Raw genomic sequence first — 26051 nt, forward strand, 5'->3', positions numbered from 1 at the left:
AGGCTGGAGAGCAGGACTCCATCATTCATGGACTCAAATGCTCTCTTAAGAAACTTGGGTATTCTCTTCTTTGTAAACAGTGGAACCCACTGAAAGGTGTGAAGGCGTGGAAGGCTATGCAATTCAGAAAGATCTCTGGTCTCCTGGTGGAGAATGCACGGGGCGGGGGGCGGTCAAGAATGGATAGCTGAGAACAGGTGGAGATCGCCATAGTAATCAAGGCATGAAACGATGAACCCACTGAACTTCGGGTATTGGAAAAAGAGATGCCATGAAGGGGACAGATATTATCAATAGTCTGGATATGGAAGGTGAAGAAATGTGAGACATCAAAGAGGATGCCCAAGTTTCTGGTTTGGGGAGCAAAATGAAGATAATGACGCATCAACATAATGATGCTTCCATTATCTAAGATAGAGGAAAAGGGGAGAAGATGGAGGACGGGAGAGGAGGCAGATGATCTAGAGTCACCACGTACAGTTGTACAGGGTGTGCACTGCCCAAGAACACCTGGCTAAGGTGAAGGAATGAAGACCGGAATCCATTCCTTCATCTATTCACCAACCCGTATCTGGTCCAGAGCTGCATCTGCCAGGAAAAAGAGTTCCCTCTTTCTAATTACTACAAAGTCACCACAAGGGCTAACCACAGGCCCGAGATGAACTCGCTTTTGAACTTGTTACATGTGCAGTGTTTCTGGTATAACCAAATAGAAATGTCTGTTGAAAAGTTAGGCATACAGGTCTGGATCCCTAGAGAGAGATCTGAGCTGGAGATTGAGAGGTTAGAGTCATTTCCTTGTTGAAACCATGAGTGGATGACCTCCCTTGGGAGAGTAAATAGTGAGAAGAGAATAGGTGTTGGTGTCAAGTGACAAATACACAGTGTGGATCCCACCTTCTGTTGTTATTCTATGGGCACTTGTTGGAAACAAAGCAGCTTGGTCAATACCACTGTTGGAGTTATCTCATTGGACAAATATGGTGATTGTGATTCTGTCATACTGGGGGTGGAGGAGGGCATGTTGTTTCCCATTGTAGAATTATTAAGGTAAATGGATCAAGTAAATGTTTAGAAATCTCAAAAGAGACCTCTTAGCATACGTGGAGTCTTCTTTCAAAGCTCTTGGAGAGGGCTTCCTATTTTAACATGGCCAAGATATATAATGCTGTGATTTTTCTTCCTTGTATGCATCATACACATTAAATGTATTTCTACTATTTATTTATTTGCTCTTGTAGTATTCCATATGCAGTGAACCTCTCATAGAGCTCTCTAACCCTGGAGCCAGTGGATCCTTATTTTTTGTGACCAGTGATGATGAATTTATCATCAAAACAGTTCAGCATAAAGAAGCAGAGTTCCTTCAGAAGCTCCTGCCAGGCTATTACATGGTAAGTAACTACACATAATTGAAGCTTCGACTTAAGGTTTAATTACTTTCCTCCGCAGTTTTCTTTTATATGTTTTTTTCAGTGGCTCTTTGGCATGTTTCCTTGTCTTTGGTGAGCTTTATTTTGCATTTAGAGTATACTATGACATTCATTGAATAGATTTTTAAAAGTAAGTAGAACTGAATAGTAGAGCATAGCTGTTGACTGACTCAGTCCTGAGCTTACATCCCACTCAGCCGTCAGCTAACTAGGTGAATAAGGTAAGCTCTAAGCCTCAGTCTCCTCAGTCTTTGAAGGCTGGGAAACACCTATCTTCCATGGTTGTTGTAATAAAGAAAGGATCTAGGATGTAAGATAAAGGAAGCAATGCATTGCAGAGCTCTTTGCCGCAGTACATAGTACTTACATGAGTCGTTAACATTCATTGAGGGCTAAGCTCTGTGTTAAAACACAGCTGTAAGTGCTTTGCATGCAGTAACTCATTTAATCCTCACAGCATCTTGGATACTTCAGTCATTGCCATTTTATAGATGAAGTAGTTGAGACAAAGATAAATGGAATCACTTGCCAAGGGTTATTTAGCTAGTGGGCCGTAGAAGTGGGGCTTGAATACGAGCAGTAGGGTTCCAGAGGCTGCATCTTTAACCCCTGCACCATGTACTGGCATACATTCCGTATTAGCTATTCTTAGCCATTACACTTCAGAGTTTAGGATTTCATCGGTTAAATATAACGTGAAAATCGCCTTCCATGTAATGTTTTAGAGACAAAGAAACAATAACCTAGCCCAGGTGGATTTGCTAGTCATTTAGACCAGATTTTTAAGAAATAAACACTTTTCCTCAGTAGTTTTGTCATTTTCATACCTCTGGTTTCTTTGTACTTTCATAGCAGTTATTAATTTTTTGTGATTGGAATGGCTACAGGGAGAAGTTTGGATTTCAGAAGCCCCAGTTCTGCCATTCATTTGCTATGAGAGGTGATAACTGTCATCTTTGTTTCAAAACAAAATTGATGAAATATGCCACTTAGTATGTAAAAATATTATTTAGTTCCAACATCAGATAAGACAACATTAAATGCTATAAATTAGTCCCACATATAAAGATAGGAATCAAAACTCTAAACAAAAATATTAGTGGGCAGCATATACAGATTTTAAAAGATTTTGATCCTGAACAAAACTGGGAAATATTTTTTAGCACAAATTGTCTACTTTATGTCAGAGAAAATAGAAAATACAGAAAAGAAAAACAATGCAACCAACTATATTTTTCTCAGAAATACATATTACTGATATTTTGTATATATCGTTTCAAATATATTCTAGTCATATACACATTTTTAAATAATTTAAAATTGCAGTCAAACTGACAGCACTCTTTACTAATCTGCTAAGTGAGTAAATCTTAAACTTCTATACTTCTAAGCTTAGATAGACTAGTCTCTTTTATAAAACTACATTGTCCAATATCATAGCCATTAGCCATATATAGCTATTAAATATAAATTAATTAAAATTAAATAAACTTTTAAAATTTAGCTGAACAAGTAATTTTATCCCAATCATGTAAGCTAGTATAACAAACAATAGAATTCATCCCATTAACAAGAAGAAATGTGAACATTACATGGTTGTCCATATAGATATTGAGGAGAAATTAAGGCACTCAAAGTTCAGTATCTTCTCTTAATTCTTAAAATTGGCATGGAAGTTTTTAACATAATAAGTAAATAAATGAACATATACATATTATACATTTATCAGTCTCTAAGAGTTCACATGATGTCTCATGGAGAAGAACAAAAGCTCTTTCACTGGAAGTCATAGAAAAAATAAGGATGCCCTCCATCAATGGTCCTTTCTGACATATTTGCTAAAATTTCTATCAATAACTTTGAGTATAAAAAAAAGAAGAAAAGTATAAATACTGTTCTCTGCAAATGATACAATTGAAAATGAGCAGAAAAAAAAAAAAGAAAATGAGCAGAATTTCAAGAAAATAAACCAGTAGTTTCTAGAGGTAATGAGAATCCAGTAGATTTTTGGGATATATGATAAATCTACAAAATCTATCATATTCCATTATGTAGATCATATAAATTTGGAGGGTATAAGGGGGAAAAAAGAATCCCATTCATGATGACAATAAATTATACTGATTATTATTAGAGAAAAATAAATAAATAAATGAAGACATACTATAATTCTGATTGGGAAAGCAGATATAGTAAGTATAACATATGAACAACAATCCAAAAAGAATTTTTGTAATAAGAACTCAAATACTTAAGTCTATAAAAACAAATGAACAAGACCAATATGAAGGAAACTACAAAATGTTATTGAAGGACATAAAGTTCTGAAATAATGAAGAAATGTGCATCATTCCTGAGCTCAGAATTGTAAACATTTTAATTCCCCCCATACCAACTTATAAATCCAGACTAATTCCAATCAAAAATTCCAATAGGATTTTTTTCCCTGAACTTGACAAAGCTGGTTCATTTGAAAGTGAAAACAAATATTATTTTAAGCACATTTTAAAAAACAAACAGTGGAAGGCAAAAGTCGACAAACTTTTGGACAAGGAATGACAAACCATTTTCAGGAAAAAAGAAAAATGGTGGGCCTGCCATAACGTACACCAAAAATATGTAAATCTATAGTAATATTAAAGATGTGGCTTTAGTACAGTTCTAGACAGAAAGATTAATGGATTCAAATAAAGTGTCCAGAAATATTTGACATTTTATTGTATGATATAGGAGGGACTTAAACACAATTGAGAGAGGACAAATGGTTACCCATTTCGGAAAAAAATTAAATCCCCTATTTCAGATCTTTCCCACACACAAAATTGCTTCCAGGCAAGGGAAACAAAAGCAGAAATAAACAAACAGGACTACATCAAACAAAAACACTTTTGCACAATGAAAGAAACTATCAATAAAATGAAAAGTGAATGAGAAAAGATATTCAGAAGTGGTATATATGATAAGGTGTTAATATCAAAAATATAAAAAGAAGGGACGGTCCAGGATCATGACGAGTTACGGCGGGGATAAGGGAGGAGGGGGGTGTGGGCTGCTTCTTCTAGATGCTAGGGAATGCAGCTGGACCTGGATCCAAAGGAGGCTCTCCATATCAACAAGTCCTAGAGGACATTGCCCAGCTGGAGGACCGAGCAGAGCGCAGAAGGCCGGCCACCCTGTGTCTTTGGATTAGAGAATTTAACCCATCTACACGTAAGGATCTTGGTGCTCAGGCGAGATGTCAGGCCTGAGGCTCTGAGGTGGGAGAGCCGAGTTCAGGACATTGGACCACCAGAGACCCCCAGCCCCACGTAATCTCAATTGGCAAGAGCTCTCCCAGAGACCTCTGTCTCAAAGCTAAGACCCAGCTCCACTCAATGACCAGCAATCTCCAGTGCTGGACACCCCATGCCAAACAACTAGCAAGACAGGAACACAACCCCACCCATTAGCAGAGAGGATGTCTAAAATCACAGTAAGGTCACAGACACCCCAAACCACACCACTGGATGCAGTCCTGCCCACCAGAAAGACAAGATCCAGACTCATCTGCCAGAACACAGGCATCAGTCCCCTCCACCAAGAAGCCTACACAACCCACTGAACCAACCTTACCACTGGGGGCAGACACCCAAAACAACGGGAACTATGAACCTGCAGCCTGCAAAAAGGAGACCCCAAACACAGTAAGTTAAGCAAAATGAGAAGACAGAGAAACACACAGCATATGAATGAGCAAAGTAAAAACCCAGCAGACCAAACCAATGAAGAGGAAATAGGCAGTCTACCTGAAAAAGATTTCAGAGTAATGATAGTAAAGATGATCCAAAATCTTGGAAATAGAATGGAGAAAATACAAGAAATGTTTAACAAGGGTCTAGAAGAACTAAAAAGCAAAAAAACAATGATGCACAACACAATAAATGAAATTAAAAATTCTGTAAAAGGAATCAATAGCAGCATAACTAAGGCAGAAGAACGGATAAGTGACCTGGAGGATAAAACAATGGAAATAACTACCACAGAGCAGAGTAAAGAAAAAAGAATGAAAAGAATTGAGGAGAGTCTCAGAGACCTCTGGGACAACAGTAAACACACCAACATTCAAATTATAGGGGTCCCAGAAAAAGAAGACAAAAAGAAAGGGTCTGAGAAAATATTTGAAGAGATTATAGTTGAAAACTTCCCTAATATGAGAAAGGAAATAGTCAAGTCCTGGAAGCACAGAGAGTCCCATACAGGATAAATCCAAGGAGAAACATGCCAAAACACATATTAATCAAACTATTAAAAACTAAATACAAAGAAAAAATATTAAAAGCAGCAAGGAGAGAGCAACAAATAACCTACAAGGGAATCCCCATAAGGTTAACAGCTGAAATTTCAGCAGAAATTCTGCAAGCCAGAAGAGAGTGGCAGGACATATTTAAAGTCATGAAAGGGAAAAACCTACAACAAGATTACTCTACCCAGCAAGAATCTCATTCTGATTCGACGGAAAAATTAAAACCTTTACAGACAAGCAAAAGCTAAGAGAATTCAGCACCACCAACCCAGCTTTACAACAAATGCTAAAGGAACTTCCCTAGGCAGGAAACACAAGAGAAGGAAAAGACCTAATAACAAACCCAAAACAATTAAGAAAATGGTAATAGGGGCCTTCTCTGGTGGCGCAGTGGTTGAGAGTCCGCCTGCTGATGCAGGGGACACGGGTTCATGCCCCGGTCCAGGAAGATCCCACATGCCGCAGAGTGGCTGGGCCCGTGAGCCATGGCCGCTGAGCCTGTGCGTCCGGAGCCTGTGCTCCGCAATGGGAGATGCCACAAGAGTGAGAACCCTGCGTACTGCAACAAAAAAAAAAAAGAAGAAAGTGGTAATAGGAACATACATATCGGTAATTACCTTAAATGTAAATGGACTAAATGCTCCAACCAAAACACACAGACTGGATGAATGGATACAAAAACAAAACCCTCATATATGCCGTCTACAAGAGACCCACTTCAGACCTAGGGAAACATACAGACTGAAAGTGAGGGGATGGAAAAAGATATTCCATGCACATGGAAATCAAAAGAAAGCTGGAGTAACAATTCTCATATCAGACAAAATAGACTTTAAAATAAAGACTATTACAAGAGACAAAGAAGGACACTACATAATGATCAAGGGATCAATCCAAGAAGAAGATATAACAATTGTAAATATGTACACACCCAATGTAGGAGCACCTCAATACATAAGGCAAATGCTAACAGCCATAAAGGGGGAAATCGACAGTAACACATTCATAGTAGGGGACTTTGACACCTCACTCTCACCAATGGACAGATCAAACAAAATGAAAATAAATAAGGAAACACAAGCTTTAAATCACACATTAAAAAAGATGGACTTAATTGATATCTATAGGACATTCCATCCAAAAACAACAGAATACACTTTCTTCTCAAGTGCTCATGGAACATTCTCCAGGATAGATCATACCTTGGTTCCAAATCAAGCCTTGGTAAATTTAAGAACATTGAAATCATATCAGGTATCTTTACTGACCACAATGCTATGAGACTAGATATCAATTACAGGAAAAAAACTGTAAAAAATACAAACACATGGAGCCTAAACAATGAACTACTAAATAACCAAGAGATCACTGAAGAAATCAAAAAATACCTAGAAACAAATGACAATGAAAACACGACAACCCAAAACCTATGGGATGCAGCAAAAGCAGTTCTAAGAGAGAAGTTTATAGCAATATAATCCTACCTTAGGAAACAAGAATAATCTCAAACAACCTATCCTTACACCTAAAGCAATTAGAGAAAGAGAAACGAAAGAATCCCCAAATTTAGCATAAGGAAAGAAATCATAAAGATCAGATCAGAAATAAATGAAAAAGAAATGAAGGAAACGAGAACAAAGATCAATAAAACTAAAAGCTGGTCTTTGAGAAGATAAACAAAATTGATAAAACATTAGCCAGACTCATCAAGAAAAAAAGGGAAAAGACTCAAATCAACAGAATTAGAAATGAAAAAGGAGAAGTAACAACTGACACTGCAGAAATACAAAAGATCATGAGAGATTACTACAAGCAACTATATGCCAATAAAATGGACAAATTCTTAGAAAAGCACAACCTTCCGAGACTGAACCCGGAAGAAATAGAAAATATAAACAGACCAATCACAAGCACTGAAATTGAAACTGTGATTAAAAATCTTCCAGTAAACAAAAACCCAGGACCAGATGGCTTCACAGGTGAATTCTATCAAACATTTAGAGAAGAGCTAACACCTATCCTTCTCAAACTCTTCCAAAATATAGCAGAGGGAGGAACACTCCCAGACTCATTCTACGAGGCCACCATCACCTTGATACCAAAACCAGACAATGATGGCACTAAAAAAGAAAACTACAGGCCAATATCATTGATGCACATAGATGCAAAAATCCTGAACAAAATACTAGTAAACCGAATCCAAAAGCACATTAGAAGGATCGTACACCATGATGAAGTGGGATTTATCCCAGGGGTGCAAGGATTCTTCAATATATGCAAATCAATCAATGTGATACACCATATTAACAAATTCAAGGAGAAAAACCATGATACTCTCAATGGATGCTGGAAAACTTTTGACAAAATTCAACACCCATTTATGATAAAAACCCTCCTTAAAGTAGGCATAGAGGGAACTTACCTCAACATAATAAAGGCCATATATGACAGACCCACAGCCAACATCGTCCTCAATGGTGAAAAACTGAAACTGTTTCCACTAAGATCACGAACAAGACAATGTTGCTCACTCTCACCACTATTATTCAACATAATTTTGGAAGTTTTAGCTACAACAATCAGAGAAGAAAAAGAAATAAAAGGAACCCAAGTCGGAAAAGAGGAAGTAGAACTGTCACTGTTTGCAGATGACATGATACTATACATAGAGAATCCTAAAAATGCCACCAGAAAACTACTAGAGCTAATCAATGAATTTGGAAAAGAAGCGGGATACAAAATTAATGCACAGAAATCTCTTGCATTCTTTTACACTAATGATGAAAATTCTGAAAGAGAAATTAAAGAAACACTCCCATTTACCATTGCAACAAAAAGAATAAAATACTGAGGAATAAACCTACCTAAGGAGACAAAAGACCTGTATGCAGAAAACTATAAGACACTGAGGAAAGAAATTAAAGAGGATACAAACAGATGGAGAGATATACCATGTTCTTGGATTGGAAGAATCAACATTATGAAAATGACTGTACTACCCAAAGCAATCTACAGATTCAATGCAATGCCTATCAAACTACCTATGGCATTTTTCACAGAACTAGAACAAAAAAATTCACAATTTGTATGGAAACACAAAAGACCCCGAATAGCCAAAGCAATCTTGAGAAAGAAAAACAGAGCTGGAGGAATCTGGCTCCCTGACTTCAGACTCTACTACAAAGCTACAGTAATCAAGACAGTATGGTACTAGCACAAAAACAGAAATATCGGTCAAATGAACAAGCTAGAAAGCCCAGAGCTAAACCCACGCCCATATGGCCACCTTATCTTTGATAAAGGGGGCAAGAATATACAGTGGAGAAAAGACAGCCTCTTCAATAAGTGGTGCTGGGAAAACTGGACAGCTACATGTAAAAGAACGCCATACACAAAAATAAACTCAAAATGGATTCAAGACCTAAGTGTAAAGCCAGACACTATCAAACTCTTAGAGGAAAACATAGGCAGAACACTCTATGACATAAATCACAGCAAGATTCTTTTTGACCCACCTCCTAGAGAAATGGAAATAGAAACAAAAATAAACAAATGGGACCTAATGAAACTGAAAAGCTTTTGCACAGCAAAGGAAACCATAAACAAGACAAAAAGACAACCCTCAGAATGGGAGAAAATAGTTGCAAACAAAGCAACCGACAAAGGATCAATCTCTAAAATAGACAAGCAGCTCATGCAGCTCAATATCAAAAAAACAAACAACCCAATCCAAAGATGGACAGAAGACCTAAATAGACATTTCTCCAAAGAAGGTATGCAGATTGCCAACAAACACCTGAAAGGATGCTCAACATTGCTAATCATTAGAGAAATGCAAATCTAAACTACAATGAGGTATCACCTCACACCGGTCAGAATGGCCATCATCAAAAATTCTGCAAACAGTAAATGTTGGAGAGGGTGTGGAGAAAAGGGGACCCTCTTGCACTGTTGATGGGAATGTAAATTGATACAGCCACTATGTAGAACAGTATGGACATTCCTTAAAAAACTAAAATTAGAACTACCATATGACCCAGCAATCCCACTACTGGGCTTATAGCCTGAGAAAGCCATAATTCAAAAAGAGTCATGTACCACAATGTTCATTGCAGCTCTATTTACAATAGCCAGGACATGGAAGCAACCTAAGTGTCCATCGACAGATGAATAGATAAAAAAGATGTGGCACATATACACAGTGGAATATTACTCAGCCATAAAAAGAAACTAAATTGAGTTGTTTGTAGTGAGGTGGGTGAACCTAGAGACTGTCATACAGAATGAAGTAAGTTAGAAAGTGAAAACAAATACCATATGCTAACACATATATATGGAATCTACAAAAAAAAGTTGGTTCTGATGAACCTAGGGGCAGGACAGGAATAAAGACACAGATGTAGTAAATGGATGCGGGAAGGGGGAAGGGTAAACTGGGACGAAGTGAGAGAGTGGCGTGGACATATATACGCTACCAAATGTAAAACAGTTAGCTAGTGGGAAGCAGCCGCATAGCACCGGGAGATCGGCTCTGTGCTTTGTGACCACCGGGGGTGGGGGCTGAGGATAGGGAGGGTGGGAGGGAGATGCAAGAGGAAAGAGATATGGGGACATAAGTATACGTATAGCTGATTCACTTTGTTATAAAGCAGAAACTAACACAACATTGTAAAGCTGTTATACTCCAATAAAGATGTTAAAAAAATATATACAAAGAACTCATACAACTCAACATGAAAAATAAACAACCCAATTAAAAAATGTTAGAAAGTGGTCAGAAACAGGCACATGAAAAGGTGCTCTATATTGTTAATTATTAGAGAAATGCAAATCAAAACTATTACAATGAGGTATCACCTCACACCTGTCAGATGGCCATCATTAAAAAGCCTATAAATAATAAATGCTGGAGAGGGTGTGCAGAAAAAGGAGCCCTCCTACACCGTTGATGGGAATGTGAATTGGTGCAGCCACTACAGAGAACAGTATGGCGATTCCTTAAAAAATTAAAAATAGAACTACCATATGATTCTGCAATCCCACTCTTGGGCATATATTTGGAGAAAACTCTAATTTGAAAAGATGCACCCCAGTGTTCATAGCAGCACTTTCTACAGTAGCCAAAACATGGAGGCAACCATGTGTTCCTTGACAGATGAATGGATAAAGAAGATGTGGCACATACATACATAATGGAATATTATTTAGCCATAAAAAAGTGAAAAATAATGCCATTTGCAGCAACATGGATGGACCTAGAGATTATCATACTAAATGAAGTAAGCCAGAGAAAAAAATATCATATGGTATTACTTATATGTGAAATCTTAAAAAAGGATACAAGTGAACATTTTTACAAAACAGAAACAGACTCACATACATAGAAAACAAAACTTATGGTTACCAAAGGGGAAAGGGGGTGGAGGGATAAATTAGGAGCTTGGGGTTAACAGACACACGCTACTTTATATAGGATAGATAAAGAGCAAGGTCCTACTGTATAGCCCACGGAACTATAATCAGTATCTTCTAAGAACCTACAATGAAAAAGAATGAAAAAGTACATATATATATATGTATATATATATATATACACACACACACACATCCACACACATATGCATGCATATAAAACTGAACCACTTTGCTGTACACCAGAAACTAATACATTGTAAATCAGTTATACTTCAATAAAAAATAAAAATCGGCAGAGGATCCGAATAGGCATTTTTGTAAAGAAGATGTACAGATGTCACAGAAAAAGACAGTTAATATCACTAATCACCAGAGAGATGCAAATCAGAACCACAGTGAGCTATCACGTCACATCCATCAGAGCGGGTATTATCAAAAAGACAATAAATAATAAGCGTTGGCAAGGATGTAGAGAAAAGGGAACCCTCATGCCCATTGGTGGGAATGTAAATTAGTGCAGCCACTATGGAAAATAGTATGGAGAGTCCTCAAAAAATTAAAACTAGAACTACTGTATGATCCAGCATTTCCACTCCTGGGATTTATCCAAAGGAAACAGAAACACTAATTCGATAAGATATATACACCCCTGTGTTCATTGCACCATTGTTTTATGATAGCCAAGATACGGAAGCAGCTCAAGTGCCCATCAATAAATGAATGGAAAAACAAGATGTGGTATGCATACGCAATGAAATATTACTTAACCTTAAAAAACGATGAAATCTTGCCATTTGTGACAACATGGATGGACCTAGAGGGTATTATGCTAAGTGAAATGTCATACAGAAAAAGACAAATACTGTTTGATTTCACTTATATGTGGAATCTGAAAAACAAAACAAATGACCAAACATAACAAAACAGAAACAGAGACATAGACACAGAGAACAAAGAGGTGGTTACCAGAGGGGAGAGGGGTGTGGGGGAAAAAGAAATAGGTGAGGGAGATTAAGAGGTACAAACTTCAGTTGCAAAATAAATGAGTCATGAGTATGAAATGTACAGTGTGGGGAATATAGTCAAAAATTATGTAGTATCTTTGTATGGAGACAGATCTTAACTAGACTCATTGTGGTGATCAGTTTGAAATGTACAGAGGTAGCAAATCACTATGCTGTGTAACAGGAACTAGCATAATGATGTAGGTCAATTATACTTCAAAAACAAACGAACTCATAGAAAAGGAGATCAGATTTGTGGCTACCAGAGGCGGGAGGTGGGGGAAGGGGGCGTTAGAGGAAGGTGGTCAAAAGGTACAAACTTCCAGTTATAAGATAAATAAGCATTAGGGATGTGATGTACACCATGGTGAATATAATGACCACTGCTGCATGTTATATAGGAAAGTTGTTAAGAGAGTAAATCCTAAGAGTTCTCATCATGAGGAAAAAAATTTTTTTCTATTTCTTTAATTTTATATCTATATGAGATGATGGCTCATTGTGATGGCTAAACTTATTGTGATACTCATTTCATGACGTACGTAATTCACATCAATGCTCTATGCAAACTTTCTGGAAGAAGAAAATTCCATGTGAAGTAAAAAACCAAATGTAATCACCAAAATTATTAAAAATTTGTAAGACCATAGAAGAAATTTATAAATTTCTTGGGGTATAAAAAGCTTTGCTAAATAAGAAGCCAAAAAAGCACAAGAAACAAGTACATAAATGTGATTACATGAAAAAGCAAAACATTTGTATAACCAAAAAAAAAAAAAAAAAAAAAAACCAGGTATAAAATTAACATAAGCACATAGGATATTTCTAAAATGATAGAAAGTGAGGACAGTAGTTTCCACAAAAGTTGGGAATTGGGGGAAGGATTAAGAATAGTAGACTTTTCATTATATAAATGCCTTTTAGTAAACTATTTTTTACTTGTTGCCTACTTTTAAAGTGAAACAAAAATAGGTGTGTATTCCCTATTTTTATAACAAAAAAGACAACATAGTGGAAGAAAATATTTACCCCGAATAGAATAGGAAACTAATAAATATCCAGAATATATCAAGGACTCCAACGATGACAAAAACGTAAAGAGAAATGAGCAAAGGATAGTAACACAAAATTATCTTTGAGGTGGCTAAAAATATGTAAAAATATTAAATTTCTCTAGTTATTAGTGGTATTCACATTTAAATTAAATTAAATTGGAAACAAGTTGTCATTTTTCACCAACCATGCTTACAAAGATTCTAAAGTTAGATAATATTCAGCACTGGTAAGAGGGGTGGGAAATATGTAATCTTACAAAGTGTGGTAAAGTGGTCTAGCCATTTTGGAAGACAGTTTCTCAGGAGCTATTAAAATTTTAAATGTTCATCCCTCGTACCCCAGCAATTCATTTTCTCTTGAGCTACCTTAGAGAATAATCACACATGGCACTAATCACATCTTTGCCTGATTTTAGTCGGAGCTAATTTGGGACATTCTGTCCATTTTCAATTCAGCCACTTTTAATGCCCTGAGATCAGAATGATAAAGTTGCTGTTCCCATAAGCCGACTTAAAAACTAGGTTAGGAACAGCAAAATTTTAACAATGGCCATTAACAAAAATAATCACATTCCATTTTTAATTATCATTTTAGATGAAAACACGTCATAGTGGAGCATTATTTTGTAAAAGTAGAGTTTAAACCTTTTTTTTCCTTTTTCTTTTTTTAGAATTTAAACCAGAATCCAAGGACTCTTTTGCCCAAATTTTATGGACTGTATTGCATGCAATCAGGGGGCATTAACATCAGAATTGTGGTGATGAACAATGTCTTACCACGCTCCATGAGAATGCACTTTACATATGACTTGAAAGGCTCAACCTATAAGCGAAGAGCCTCCCGAAAAGAGAGAGAGAAATCCAGCCCCACGTTTAAGGACTTAGATTTCCTGCAAGACATGCACGAAGGGTTGTATTTTGATACAGAAACATACAATGCGCTCATGAAGACGCTTCAGAGAGACTGCCGGGTAAGGAAATGTCATTGCTGTGAATGCCTTTGAAAAGTCATCTGTGGTAAGGTACCTTTGTAAGAATGTCCAAAAACTGTCACATGGAATCCCATCATTACCAATCCTGATGCTGATCCAGGCTTCCCTGTTCTTGAAGGAACTGGTGGATGATAAGGGAATTGTCTGGGGTCTGTTGGTTTTATTAATAAGCTAAGTCAGCTTTCTTTGATCAAATGAAACAATTTTTTTTTTTCTTTTCATCCTCCCCTGTGGGAAAGGTGTTTAAAGTGGAGGGAAAAGAAGTTTAGGTTTAACACAGTGATTAGCGAGAAAAACCATATACAAGACTTGGATGAAGTAAGATTCCAACAGGGGAGAGTAGCTTAGAGAAAATGCACTTGGTGGGATTGATAAGTGGATCCCTGGAAATACACTGTATGTGCAGAACCATGAGGTGGGCCCATTTGCTGAAATTGCTTTATGTGATCTGAATAAGAGGCGATCAGGAATGAGGCTTGACAGAGCAAAGACCATTCCATGCAAAGTAGCCAGAGAGACTGTCAAGAGGAGGAGTTCCCCCAGCCAGCAATGCATGAGAAAAAAAGAAAAAAAAAGTAAAACCAAAGTCCAGGATAAATTTTTCTGACATGGTAAATTTACAGAAAGTAGGTAAAAGCCCTTTTGGAGAGAGAGATGAAATGCAACTCTGCTAGGTTCTGAAGGATGATGATCATTTGATTAACAGATTCTCAGGAATGTTATTTCCTGGCCCAGATGAACTTAGGAGAACCATGCAGGTTCTCAGCTGGGTTGGGCACGTTGGAGATGGGCTGAAGGCATGCTGGTGCGAGGTTGGGTCCAGGCCTGACCAGGGCTTTCTGGAGAAGGGAATAGGACTCATGGGGCCTGATCACTGGGAAATATGGGGTGTGCCTTGGCTTCCTGGGCCTTCTGTGGACTTGGTCAGATGACGCACCTTGTTACAGGGGAGGGAGGGTCCCTTCTCTGCCAGAATCGAGCTCACCTGAAGGTAAAGAAGGCGGTCTAACCACCGCATGTAATGTATAAAATGGGGAATCCTCAACGAGAAGCACAGCCCCACTGTTGCTGGGTTTTTTCTTTCTGTGTGTTAAAACATCTCTGATAACGCATAATGATGTGTCCTTGGAATTGTTTGTTTCATCGGTAGAGGATTTACTCCACAGCTCCTGTCCTTTAGATGCCATTCATTGATGCTTCGAGTTTACCAAGCTAGCCTAAGATATTTCCCTTTTGTTTTTAAATTGAAGTATAGTTAACTTACAATGTTGTGTTAGTTTCAAATGTATGGCAAAGTGATTCAGTTATACATATATGTATATATATATATTCTTTTTCAGATTCTTCTCCATTATAGGTTATTAGAAGTTACTGAGTATAGTTCCCTGTTCTATATAGTAGGTCCTTGTTGTTTACCTGTTTTATATATAATAGTGTATATGTTCATCCCAAACTCTTAATTTGTCCCTCCCCCCCTTTCCCCTTTGGTGACCATAAGTTTGTTTTCTATCTGTCAGTCTATTTCTGTTTTGTAAATAAGTTCATTGTATCATTTTTTTAGGTTCCACATATAAGTGATACCATATATTTGTCTTTCTCTGTTTGACTGACTAAACTTAATAGCCTAAGATTTTTTAATGCATTATTTCTTTTAATTATCTCAGCCACCATTTGACATCAGTACCATTCATACTCCCATTTTAATTGGTGAATAATTAGGTTCTTAAAAAGGTTAACAAACCTGTCCAGCATCACCTAGCAAGTCAGTGGCAGAGCCCACACCTGTTTGGGGACAAAGCATGTGCTCTTAACAATTGAAATTTAAAGATTCAATGTAAGGATTTTTTCAAAACTATCTTTTCAGAAGTCATGGGAATAACAGTGGGAACCGAGCAAACAAAAAGCTATCCAGCTGATCTATTCAGATATCTGGGTGCATATGAGTGACTCTTGTTTTTCTTTAAAAAGGAAAAAATAAAACATACACACATTTTAGGAGAAACCTTTTCCTGTGCTTTTCAACCCTGACAGGATGTGGGTGAAAAGTGACTCTCAGTTCCCCAGGGTTTCAAACAATTTTAGATTTGCTTTCTCTTTGTGTGTGTGTGCATTTCTTGCCTCTTGAATATGGAAAGCCTTTTTTCTGCTGTTTTCTAAAGCCACAGGCTCCTATGCCAGAAAAAAAAAGGAAAGGTCAAATGTAAAAAGCCATTGCACAGGATTTGTCTGTTTATTAGCATTTCCTAAGCCCAATCCTGATAGAACAAGGTCAAACATGACTCTTCGTCAGGAATGAGACCCTGGGGATTTGCCTTTTTAGTTTTTATTTTTTGAGGATTTGTTGTGCTAAGGCACATAAAGGTCAATGTGGAGGTATCCTAAGCCTAACTCCCTGTCTTTCATTGCATTTGAACTTGTCAAAGACACAGATCATGAAACTTCCTTAAATTGCGCACATCGGCCTTCAGAAAGGCTTTTCTTGGGGTGGAGTTGGAGCATGGGAATGGCATGCTGCGGGGGAACCTGAGTCCCTTCTGTGATCTGCCTTGACTATGACCAAGGCCTCTGTGATCTGGAGTCAGCAGCTGATTCTCAGATCAGAGCTACCTGGAGGAAGGCACTTTTCTGGAATGGTAGGTCTTAATATTTAATAGTCATGGGCCTCTTTGTAAAACTGATGAAAGCTGTGAACTGTCTTTCATGAATCCCTTGCAGCCCATCGTCTCTCTACCTGCTCCCTACCCCGGGCTAATGACCCCCATCCTAGAGCCGAGCAGACTCATCTCTCTTTCTTCAGGTCATCCTCTGAAGGGCTGGAATAGGATGTGTGGTTGGCATTGCCCACAGCATCTCTTACCCTGACATTTCCCTCACTTTGCAGAGCTGAGCTTTAGCACCAGATGAGGTGCTGTGGAGATCCAGGGAGGATGTAAGTTCCCCCTGGGGCTGGCACCGGCCCCAAACGATCGGGAATCTCTGCTGTTAACAATCCTCTGAGTGAGGCAGTGCTGCTAAGGCTCTAGAAACAAGTCAGGCAGGGGACTGGATTACTGTGTCACCAGCCCAGCCAAAGAAAGGTGAGCTACACCCATATTAGGATGCATTCTTTTACTCACTTATCAGACATGTATCGCAGGCCTCCTGTGTGCCAACATGAGGTGAATGACCTCTATTTTTATTTTTTTGAATTTTTTTGAAGCATCAAAAAATGTGATTTATTAATATGTGATAAACATACTCTCAGCAAGAAATTTCAATCAATTCTGATGTCAATTCATCATCTCAGCGGTAGCAAGATCTTTAAGACAGAAGTAAGGTTAGGATGGAGGGAGGGAGGGAGAAATGAAGGAAGGTCAGGTGTCTGGATGCCTGGATGTTAGATCTTCCATTGATAAGCTGTATGATATTCGACAAGTCATAACTTCTCTAAACCACAATTTTTCCTTAATATATAAGCTCATCTTATGTCCCAGGAGCACTGTGATGATTAACTTAGATGGTGTAGGTGACATTATTTTATAAATGATAAAGCCGATATAATATAAATTTTTATATTTATACATACTTATATTTATTATTATAAATTATTTATTATTATTTATCTTTATAAATAATATGAATTTTATTTTATTGATTTTTTATACAGCAGGTTCTATTTTTAATCAGTTGCCATTCAGAATATTAAGTGCAACGATAATATTCTAAAGCATTTGAGGGATCAGAGTAGGTAACATCATAGCTTGGTTCTGAAGAAGGAGAAGAGTTCTCCAGGTAGGCAAAAAAGTAGAAGCATATTTCTAGGAAGAGAAAATAATATAAGCTAAGCATGAAATGGCATAACATGTTCCAAGAACTAGAGTTGTTTGGTGTTGCAACAGTTAATAGTAAAGGAACATGTGAGGTAGGAGAGAAATGCCGTCAGGAACCAAATAATGTCAAAAGACCCTTTCTGCTGGTGCCAGGTCCTCTTAAGGGTAAAGCCAGGAATCCCAGACCTTTGGACCTCAGCTTTTCTGTTGTTCCCAGATAGAAACGATAACCCTCCTCACCTCTTGCTGCTGACTTTTTGCTTCCTGCCCCCACCTCTTTCATACTTCGGCGTGACGTCTCAGATCCCAGGACTCCATTTCCCTTGCGTAACTGCTGGCCGGAAGATACCTGCCTGACTCATTGACCCAGCCTGACCTGCATGCATTGTGCCCTGCTCCCCACAGCCTACTTCCCTGACCCCCCATCAGAGCTGCTGCTTCTGGACTCTGCATCCAAAACAGCCTGGGCCGCCTCAACCCACAATGAGCCCTCTTGACAAATGCCATCTTCCCCTGCGCCCTTTGAGCAGCCCCCGAATCCTTTTCCCCGGCTTCCCCAGCCCAGCCTCAGGCCCTTGCCCGTAAGCCTGTCCCCCTGTGCTGGTCCATGCCTACCAACTCCTCCACGTGGCACGCCGGCCACTTGGAACTCTTCTAGGGAACGGAGCGCACTTTATCCTTCAACCCTGCCGAGGCCACTTGCCCACAGGCTTCAGACAAAGGGCTCTTTCCAAAAGCAGGGATCCAGATCTTGGGTTCTCTCTGGCTCCCACATTGCCGTTCCCTGTAGGCTACGTCTGGGGAAAATGGACATGTGAATAACTGGGTTCCCTTTCTGGAAGCATTTCCTCTTCTTTGGCCTCACCCTCTGCCTGCTGTGACAGCCATCTACACCCATAAGAGAACTTGGCCCAGGATAAGAGTTATGTCAGCAGAGAGTACCGCCAGGGCATCACAGGTCACTTGCCATCAAAAACAGGAAGTAGGATTTATTCAAACCATCCCCTGTGGTCCCCATGTGACAAGCTGAGAGACACATCCTATGTGAAAACTGGTGTTCCCAGGTACTCCATTATCTTCCCACAGCCTGTTCCTCTGCCCGTCCTCCCTGGCCTGGGGATATGATCAGCATGAAGCCAGTTGCCCACATCAGTACCCTGAAGCTACTCTTTCCATCCTTCTTTCTTGTTCTCTTTCCCCACACTCAGTAAATCACCGTGTCCTATCCAATCCTTCTCCTAAATAACTCTTGAATCTGCCCCCTCCTCTCCAGATGCACAGCCACGGCCCTTATTGAGACCTTTCCTCACCTGGAGTTTTGCAGTAGCCTCTTTACTAGTTTTCACTATCACTGCCTTTCAGCATATCCCTAATGCTGCTGCCAAAGTGATCCTCAGATCAGAAGACCACCAGTTCCTGAAGATCCTCTAGTGGAGGTCCTCTACTGCCTCTGGGCCAGAGCCATACTTACTTCCTAGCTTGGAACATTCAGATCCTTCCCGATCTGTTCCTTGCTGCTTCTCCAGATGCTCCTTCAGCTTCCTTCTTCAGCCTTCTCTTCCCTCTCCCCAGAGCATCTCTACTCTCCAGCCATTCTGATCTACTGGACATGTTCTCTAAAGGTTTTGGTCTTTTTTTTTTTTTTTTTTTTTTGTGGTACTTGGGCCTCTCACTGTTGTGGCCTCTCCCGTTGCGGAGCACAGGCTCCAGACATGCAGGCTCAGGACGCGCAGGCTCAGCGGCCATGGCTCACGGGCCCAGCCGCTCCGCAGCATGTGGGATCCTCCCAGATCGGGGCACGAACCCGCGTCCCCTGCATCGGCAGGCGGACTCTCAACCACTGCGCCACCACGGAAGCCCAAGGTTTTGGTCTTTTAATACATGTTTCAGTCCACTGGACCATTCTTCCCCTGTCTCCTTTACCTGTCCCCCTCCTACTCATCTCTTCCGTGAAGACCACCATGCTGCGGTTCCCCAAGCCTCCGGGGCTGACCTCTTTTGAGGGATTTATCACACTATTTTATTTATTCACATGTAGATCCTTGAGCATGAGGATCAAACCTTAAAGTCTTTGTTAGCTTCACTGCCTGGTGCTTAGTTAGTACTTAGTAACTGTTCATTGAAACACATATTCGAGGGACGTCTCTGGTGGAGCAGTGGTTAAGAATCCACCTGTCAGTGCAGGAGACACAGGTTCAATCCCTGCTCCGGGAAGATCCCACATGCCGCAGAGCGGCTAAGCCCATGCGCCACAACTACTGAGCCTGTGCTCTAGAGCCCGTGAGCCACAGCTACTGAGCCCGCATGCCACAACTACTGAAGCCCGCACGCCTAGAGCCCGTGCTCCGCAACAAGAGAAACCACTGCGATGAGAAGCCTGCGCACCGCAATGAAGAGTAGCCCCCGCTCGCCACAACTAGAGAAAGCCTGCGCGCAGCAATGAAGACCAAATGCAGCCAAAAATAAATACATAAAATAAATAAATTTTAAAAAGAAAAGAAAAAAAATACATATTCGAGCAAGGGAATAAACTATCTGATGATAGAGGGAGACAGGTTTAGTCACACTTCCAAAAACAATCTATCTTTGGTGACTTTTGTACATCTAGCTGTCTTTCAAGTTCTGCGTATTTTTGAAGAAGTATCCACTTTCCCTGCAATGCCTGCCACATATAGCATTGAGAATTTAATAAAGCAGATGATCTCCCTTTTGAATCACTTGGGATTTTTTTTAAAAACTGTACTGATTGTCCCCATGTTAAAAGTCATTTGTGTAACAGAAGTATTTTTATCTTTCAATTATTTTCCCATAGAAATAGTATTGTAAATAGTCATTAGACTTTATTTTATTTAATACTGATCCTTGTCTCCTTTAGGTGTATATCCAGTCTCCCTAGCTAGACTGTAAATGTCTCAAAGGCCAAAGCTCATTCCTTATACCGCTCTGCAGCTGCGTACCTGGCTTATTGTGTACACTCAGTACATATTACAAGATTAGGAAATTAAAGTTGACTTGAAATTTACGTATTAATTTTGGAAGAACAATTGGGAACTGTTTTGTGTGCATTTTAAATTTACTATAATTATTTCTTCTCTGACATATTTATGAAAAATCTAAAATGTCTCATATCATTTAATTAATTTGATAAATTATTACATCCTACAATATTTATTGATAATTCTGGGGAGATGACAATGATAAAGTATATTAGTAAGAACTTGTGTTTGCAATTGAAATAGTTCTTATGTGGGAGTCATATCAGACAGTCTTGATAATTAATGACCTAAATGACTTATTTTACATTTATTATTTTTTTTGTTGAGCAGCAAATTTATTAATTTTTATGTGGTGTGGAACCAATTTTCCTTTTTCACACAAATGTCTGTCATCATAAATATTAATATTAATGAAATATTAATGAAACTGGTCTTAAGAATACTGAGACTTTTTGATCTGCAAACTGGGATTTCATCCTAACTATGTATGGCAAGCTCTAAATTTGTAGATCAGATTCTTCTCAGCTATAGGCATGTTTGTATGAGTTACAGTGTAGGTTATTTTCTTTAATACTTAATTTAGCATAATGTTACTGCTTACCCCATAGCTATAAATTTCTTTAGCATTAATTTTTTTGCATTTAGTTTAGACAGGTTCTTTTCTTTTTTCATATGTATTGGTTGCCTTCCAGTTATCTTTAAGGAGGAAAAAAATGTTTCAGACCTAATAGAAAAAAGATGTACATCTCTTACTGATGACAACACTTACATTTAAGCTATTTCCTTTATCAGTAAGGAACTGGAGTTTGTTTTTAGACTTCAGCTAAAATATGGGAAGGGGACAAGGATATCATTGACTCCACATCTCTGTTCCAGACATTGAAAGATTACTTCCGAAAAAAGATATAGATAAATGCACTATTTTGCAAATTATGTCTTTAAAACACTATAATCCCATGATATATTTTATTTGCTCCATTGTTTTAAGTTATGAGTTTTGCTATCTCTTATTAGTTATTTGTAATACCAACATAAAGCAAAGATAAAGTTGGTGAAAAAAAATAAGTAAATAAAACCAACTTACGGAGTCCAAGATTGTTTGAGCTGGAAAGAATCATAGGACTTCCCTGGTAGCGCAGTTGTTAAGAATCTGCCTGCCAATGCAGGGGACACAGGTTCGAGCCCTGGTCGGGGAAGATCCCACATGCTGCGGAGCAACTAAGCCTGTGCACCACAACTACTGAGCCTGTGCTCTAGAGCCCGTGAACCACAGCTACTGAGCCCGCATGCCACAACTACTGAAGCCCACACGCCTAGAGCCCATGCTCTGCAACAAGGGAAGCCACCACAATGAGAAGCCTGTGCACCACAACGCAGAGAAGCCCCTGCTCGCCTCAACTAGAGAAAGCCCACGCGCAGCAACGAAGACACAACGCAGCCAAAAATAAAATATAAATAAATTAATTAATTAAAGGAGAATTTTTAAAGGGCAATGAGTTTAAAAAAAAAAAAAGAAAATCATGAAGTTTCTGAGAAACAGTGGAACAATGCCTTCTGTGCTCTGGCCTGAGAGGAAATGATCTTGGACATAGATGTCTGTGTCTAGCCAAGCCACGTTTCCCTGTGAGACTGGAAATGAAGGTGTCACATATGCAAGGACTTAAAAAACTTCCTACCTCTAAATCTTCTTTTATAAAAAAAAAATTATTTTGAAATAATTGTAGATTCACATGCAGTTGGAAGAAAAAAAATACAGAGAGATCTCATATACTCTTCACCTAGTTTTCCCAGCAGTAATATCTTGTAGGACCTTAGTACAATATTACAACTAGGAAACTGACATGGGTACAATGCAGGGATCTTTTTCAGATTTCACCAGTTTTACATGCACTCATTTGTATGTGTGTGTGGGTATGTATATGTATCGTTTATGCACATGTGTATTTATGTAACCACCACAGTCAAATATAGAACAGTTCTTCCACAAAGATCCCTCCTGCTCCCCTTTTATATGTGGCCACAGACACCTCCCTCCCATCGCACCCCTCCCCAGTCCCCTGCAACCACCAATCTGTTTTCCGTCTCTATAATTTTGTTGTTTCAGGAATCATATGGTGTGTAACCTCTGAGATTGGCTTTTTTCAGTCAGCATAATACGCTTGTGATCCATCCAAGTTATTTTGTGTATTGGTAGTTTACCCTTTTTATTGCTGAGTTATGTTTCATGGTATATGGATATACCACAGTTTAAGCATTCACTCATTGAATAACGTGGGTTTTCTGTAGTTTTTGACTGTTATAAATGAAGTTGCTATGAGTATTTTCATAAGGGTTTCTGCATAAGCACAAGTTTTCATTGCTCTGGTATAAATGCCCAAGTGCAGCTTCTGTGTTGTATGGTAAGCACGTGTTTAGTTTTGGAAGAAACTGCTAAGCTCTTTTCCAGAGTGGCTGTACCATTTTGCATTCCCATCAGCAATGTATGAGTGATCTAGTTGCTTTTCATCCCCACCAGTATTTGCTGTCATCACTGTATATCTATATAGACACACACACACACACACACACACACACACACACACACACACACACACACACACATTTTGGGGGAGGGGGCTGCATCGGGTCTTTGTTGCTGCATGCAGGCTTTCTCTAGTTGTGGCGAGCCGGGGCTACTCTTCGTTGTGGTGCGCGGGCTCAGTAGTTGTGGCTTGCGGGCTCAAGAGTGCAGGCTTCACAAGTTGTGGCACACGGGCTTAGTTGCTCTGCGACATGTGGGATCTTCCCAGACCAGGGATCGAACCCACGTCCCCTGCCTTGGCAGGCAGATTCTTAACCACTGCACCACCAGGGAAGTCCCATGTCATCACTATACTTTTTATGTTAGCCATTCTGATAGGTATATATTTAAGTCTGTTAAAAAAAAATTGCTTAAGTATATACTTCACCAAAGTAAAAGATAAATCCAAAAAAGAAGTAGTTTGGGGATAAAGAGTGGTGAAAGTGAAACAAAAGAGCTTACAGTTAACTCTAATGGCTGATCATATGTCTGTGGGTCTTAATGCAATTGGTAGGGATTCCTGAGAAAGAGACACCTGAGGTACAGGACTTTAGCGCTAATAATAATCATTTCCATGAGACTTTAAAAGTTCATAGCACTTGATCTAACTCTATTCTATAGCCATTGGTATCTCTATATTGTATTGTAATTACGTGGGTACACGTTTTATGTTTGCCTACTAAAATCTGCTCTCTAGGAGAACAGGAATTGTGTGATTTCATTTTCCTACCCTTCAGATCACTTAACAGAATAGCAGTTGTCTCAGTGTTAATCTTTTGATGAAGCCTAAGAGATAACATTTTTTTTTAATGTTTATTTATTTGGCTACGTCGGGTCTTAGTTGCAGCACGAGGGATCTTTTGTTGCGGCACGAAGGATCTTTTGTTGCGGCGCGCGGGCTTCTCTCTGGTTGTGGCGCATGGGTTTAGTTGCCCTGTGGCATGTGGGATCTTAGTTCCCCGACCAGGGATCGAACCCACATCTCCTGCATTGGAAGGTGGATTCACAACCACTGGACCACCAGGGAAGTCCCAACAACAACATTTTTGAAATTATAAATCTTACCTAATCAATAAACATAGTAAGAGCAAGCTTTGTTAATAGTGTACCCATGGTTTGATACGAAATAGTACCAGAGTTAATCATCATACCAGTGTTGTGAATTGGAGGATAATGGTTTGAAGTACATTTGTATTGCTCACCTGGCCAGCATCTGTTAATGACCAGTAAATTAGTCAATTGCAACTGTGTTGACCGCCCAGTCCACTCAGGTATTTATTTAGGTGGTGACTGGTGTCCCCATTTAAGACTCTCTGAACGACACAGCTGTTCATCAGTCCTGGAACGGGGCTGATGTTTGTCCAGCTTTGGCACTTGCTGCTCTGCATCTCTCATGCAGGTGGGTGATGGGAAGGAGCTCCCACCGCAGTAACAGAAGGGACAAGATGGTCAGTACCAGAGAATTTCAGGGTAGCTGCCAAAATCCAAATACTCTTCTATGTTGTTGTTCATGCCTGACTTTCTACTGAGTAAGACATAGCTCAATTTGAGCCAGACAAGTAATTCTCAATATTTCAAAACAGCTATTCCAGTTTTGGGTAGAGGGAGCATTCTATCTTAGATATAACCTGTAGGTACCAAAGTAACTTAGCATTTAAAACACATCATACATGGTATATAGTCATGAAATACGTATGCACAATATAGTACCCAATACATGATTTTGTGGATGGTAAGGACTCATTTCCAAGGCTCAGTTCATCCATAGGTTGTTTCCATTAACATTTGCTCTGAGCCAGGCAGTGCTTGACATTTCAGATAGATTGTCTCACTAATCCTCACAACAGCCCTGCAGAGTGAGTGCCATGATTCCATTTTGACAGATGAAGTGGGGACCCAGGAGAGGTTCAGCTTCCCCGGGTCTGCAGAGCTTATAGTGCTGGAGCCAGGATTTCCACCCAGGTCTCTTTGGTTGCAAAACCCAGGTTCTTTCATCTGTGCACTCTCCTTAAGGGGCTTGTAGGTGTAATGGAGGAAAGTCTGTGGAAATGAAAGTGTTAAGTAATAATTTGGATGGACGCAGAGAGGGTGGGCTGGAAGTGCCCGATCACTGGTTTTCTAGCTCTGACACAGAGCTGGTGAGAAGGTGCTATAGGGGTTAAGAAAGGGCTCCATCAAAGTAGAGAACTTGGTTTGGACAAGGCAAAGAGTTAATGAAGTCTCACAACCTACTTCAAGGAAGGAGGGAGAGAGGAAAATCGTGCCAAGTGACTGAGGGAACAAAAAGTAAAATTAGTAATCCAAACATTTAGTTTTGAAAGTTTAATGAAAAGCATAATCAAGCCCATTGACACTTGCCAACTGTTACCAACATGTGTGCACATGAAATCCTGTTAACTTAAAAGCAAAACTTCTTTCTGAGAAATGTGATGATTACAGTGGAGTCGATTGTTTTTCCAATCCGGTGGAGAGGGAGACTGGGGACGCAATGTGGGCTGTTGAATC

General features: G+C 39.3%; 1 protein-coding gene across 7 annotated transcripts in view; it reads left to right on the forward strand.

Annotated features, from left to right (window-relative positions):
- The window catches only part of PIP5K1B (phosphatidylinositol-4-phosphate 5-kinase type 1 beta), a 327342-nt gene that overhangs the window by 183820 nt on the left and 117471 nt on the right, over positions 1-26051 (forward strand). For 6 of the 7 annotated variants that reach the window (XM_004276420.3, XM_004276421.3, XM_033440220.2 and 3 more), the window contains 2 exons: positions 1242-1394; positions 13861-14160. In XM_004276420.3, the coding sequence (XP_004276468.1) occupies positions 1242-1394; positions 13861-14160 (453 nt within the window). The remainder of the gene's footprint in view (positions 1-1241; positions 1395-13860; positions 14161-26051) is intronic. The other variant, XM_033440221.2, reaches the window with a different exon arrangement.

The sequence above is a fragment of the Orcinus orca genome, chromosome 6 (assembly GCF_937001465.1).
Source record: "Orcinus orca chromosome 6, mOrcOrc1.1, whole genome shotgun sequence".
NCBI classification, from domain to species: domain Eukaryota; kingdom Metazoa; phylum Chordata; class Mammalia; order Artiodactyla; family Delphinidae; genus Orcinus; species Orcinus orca.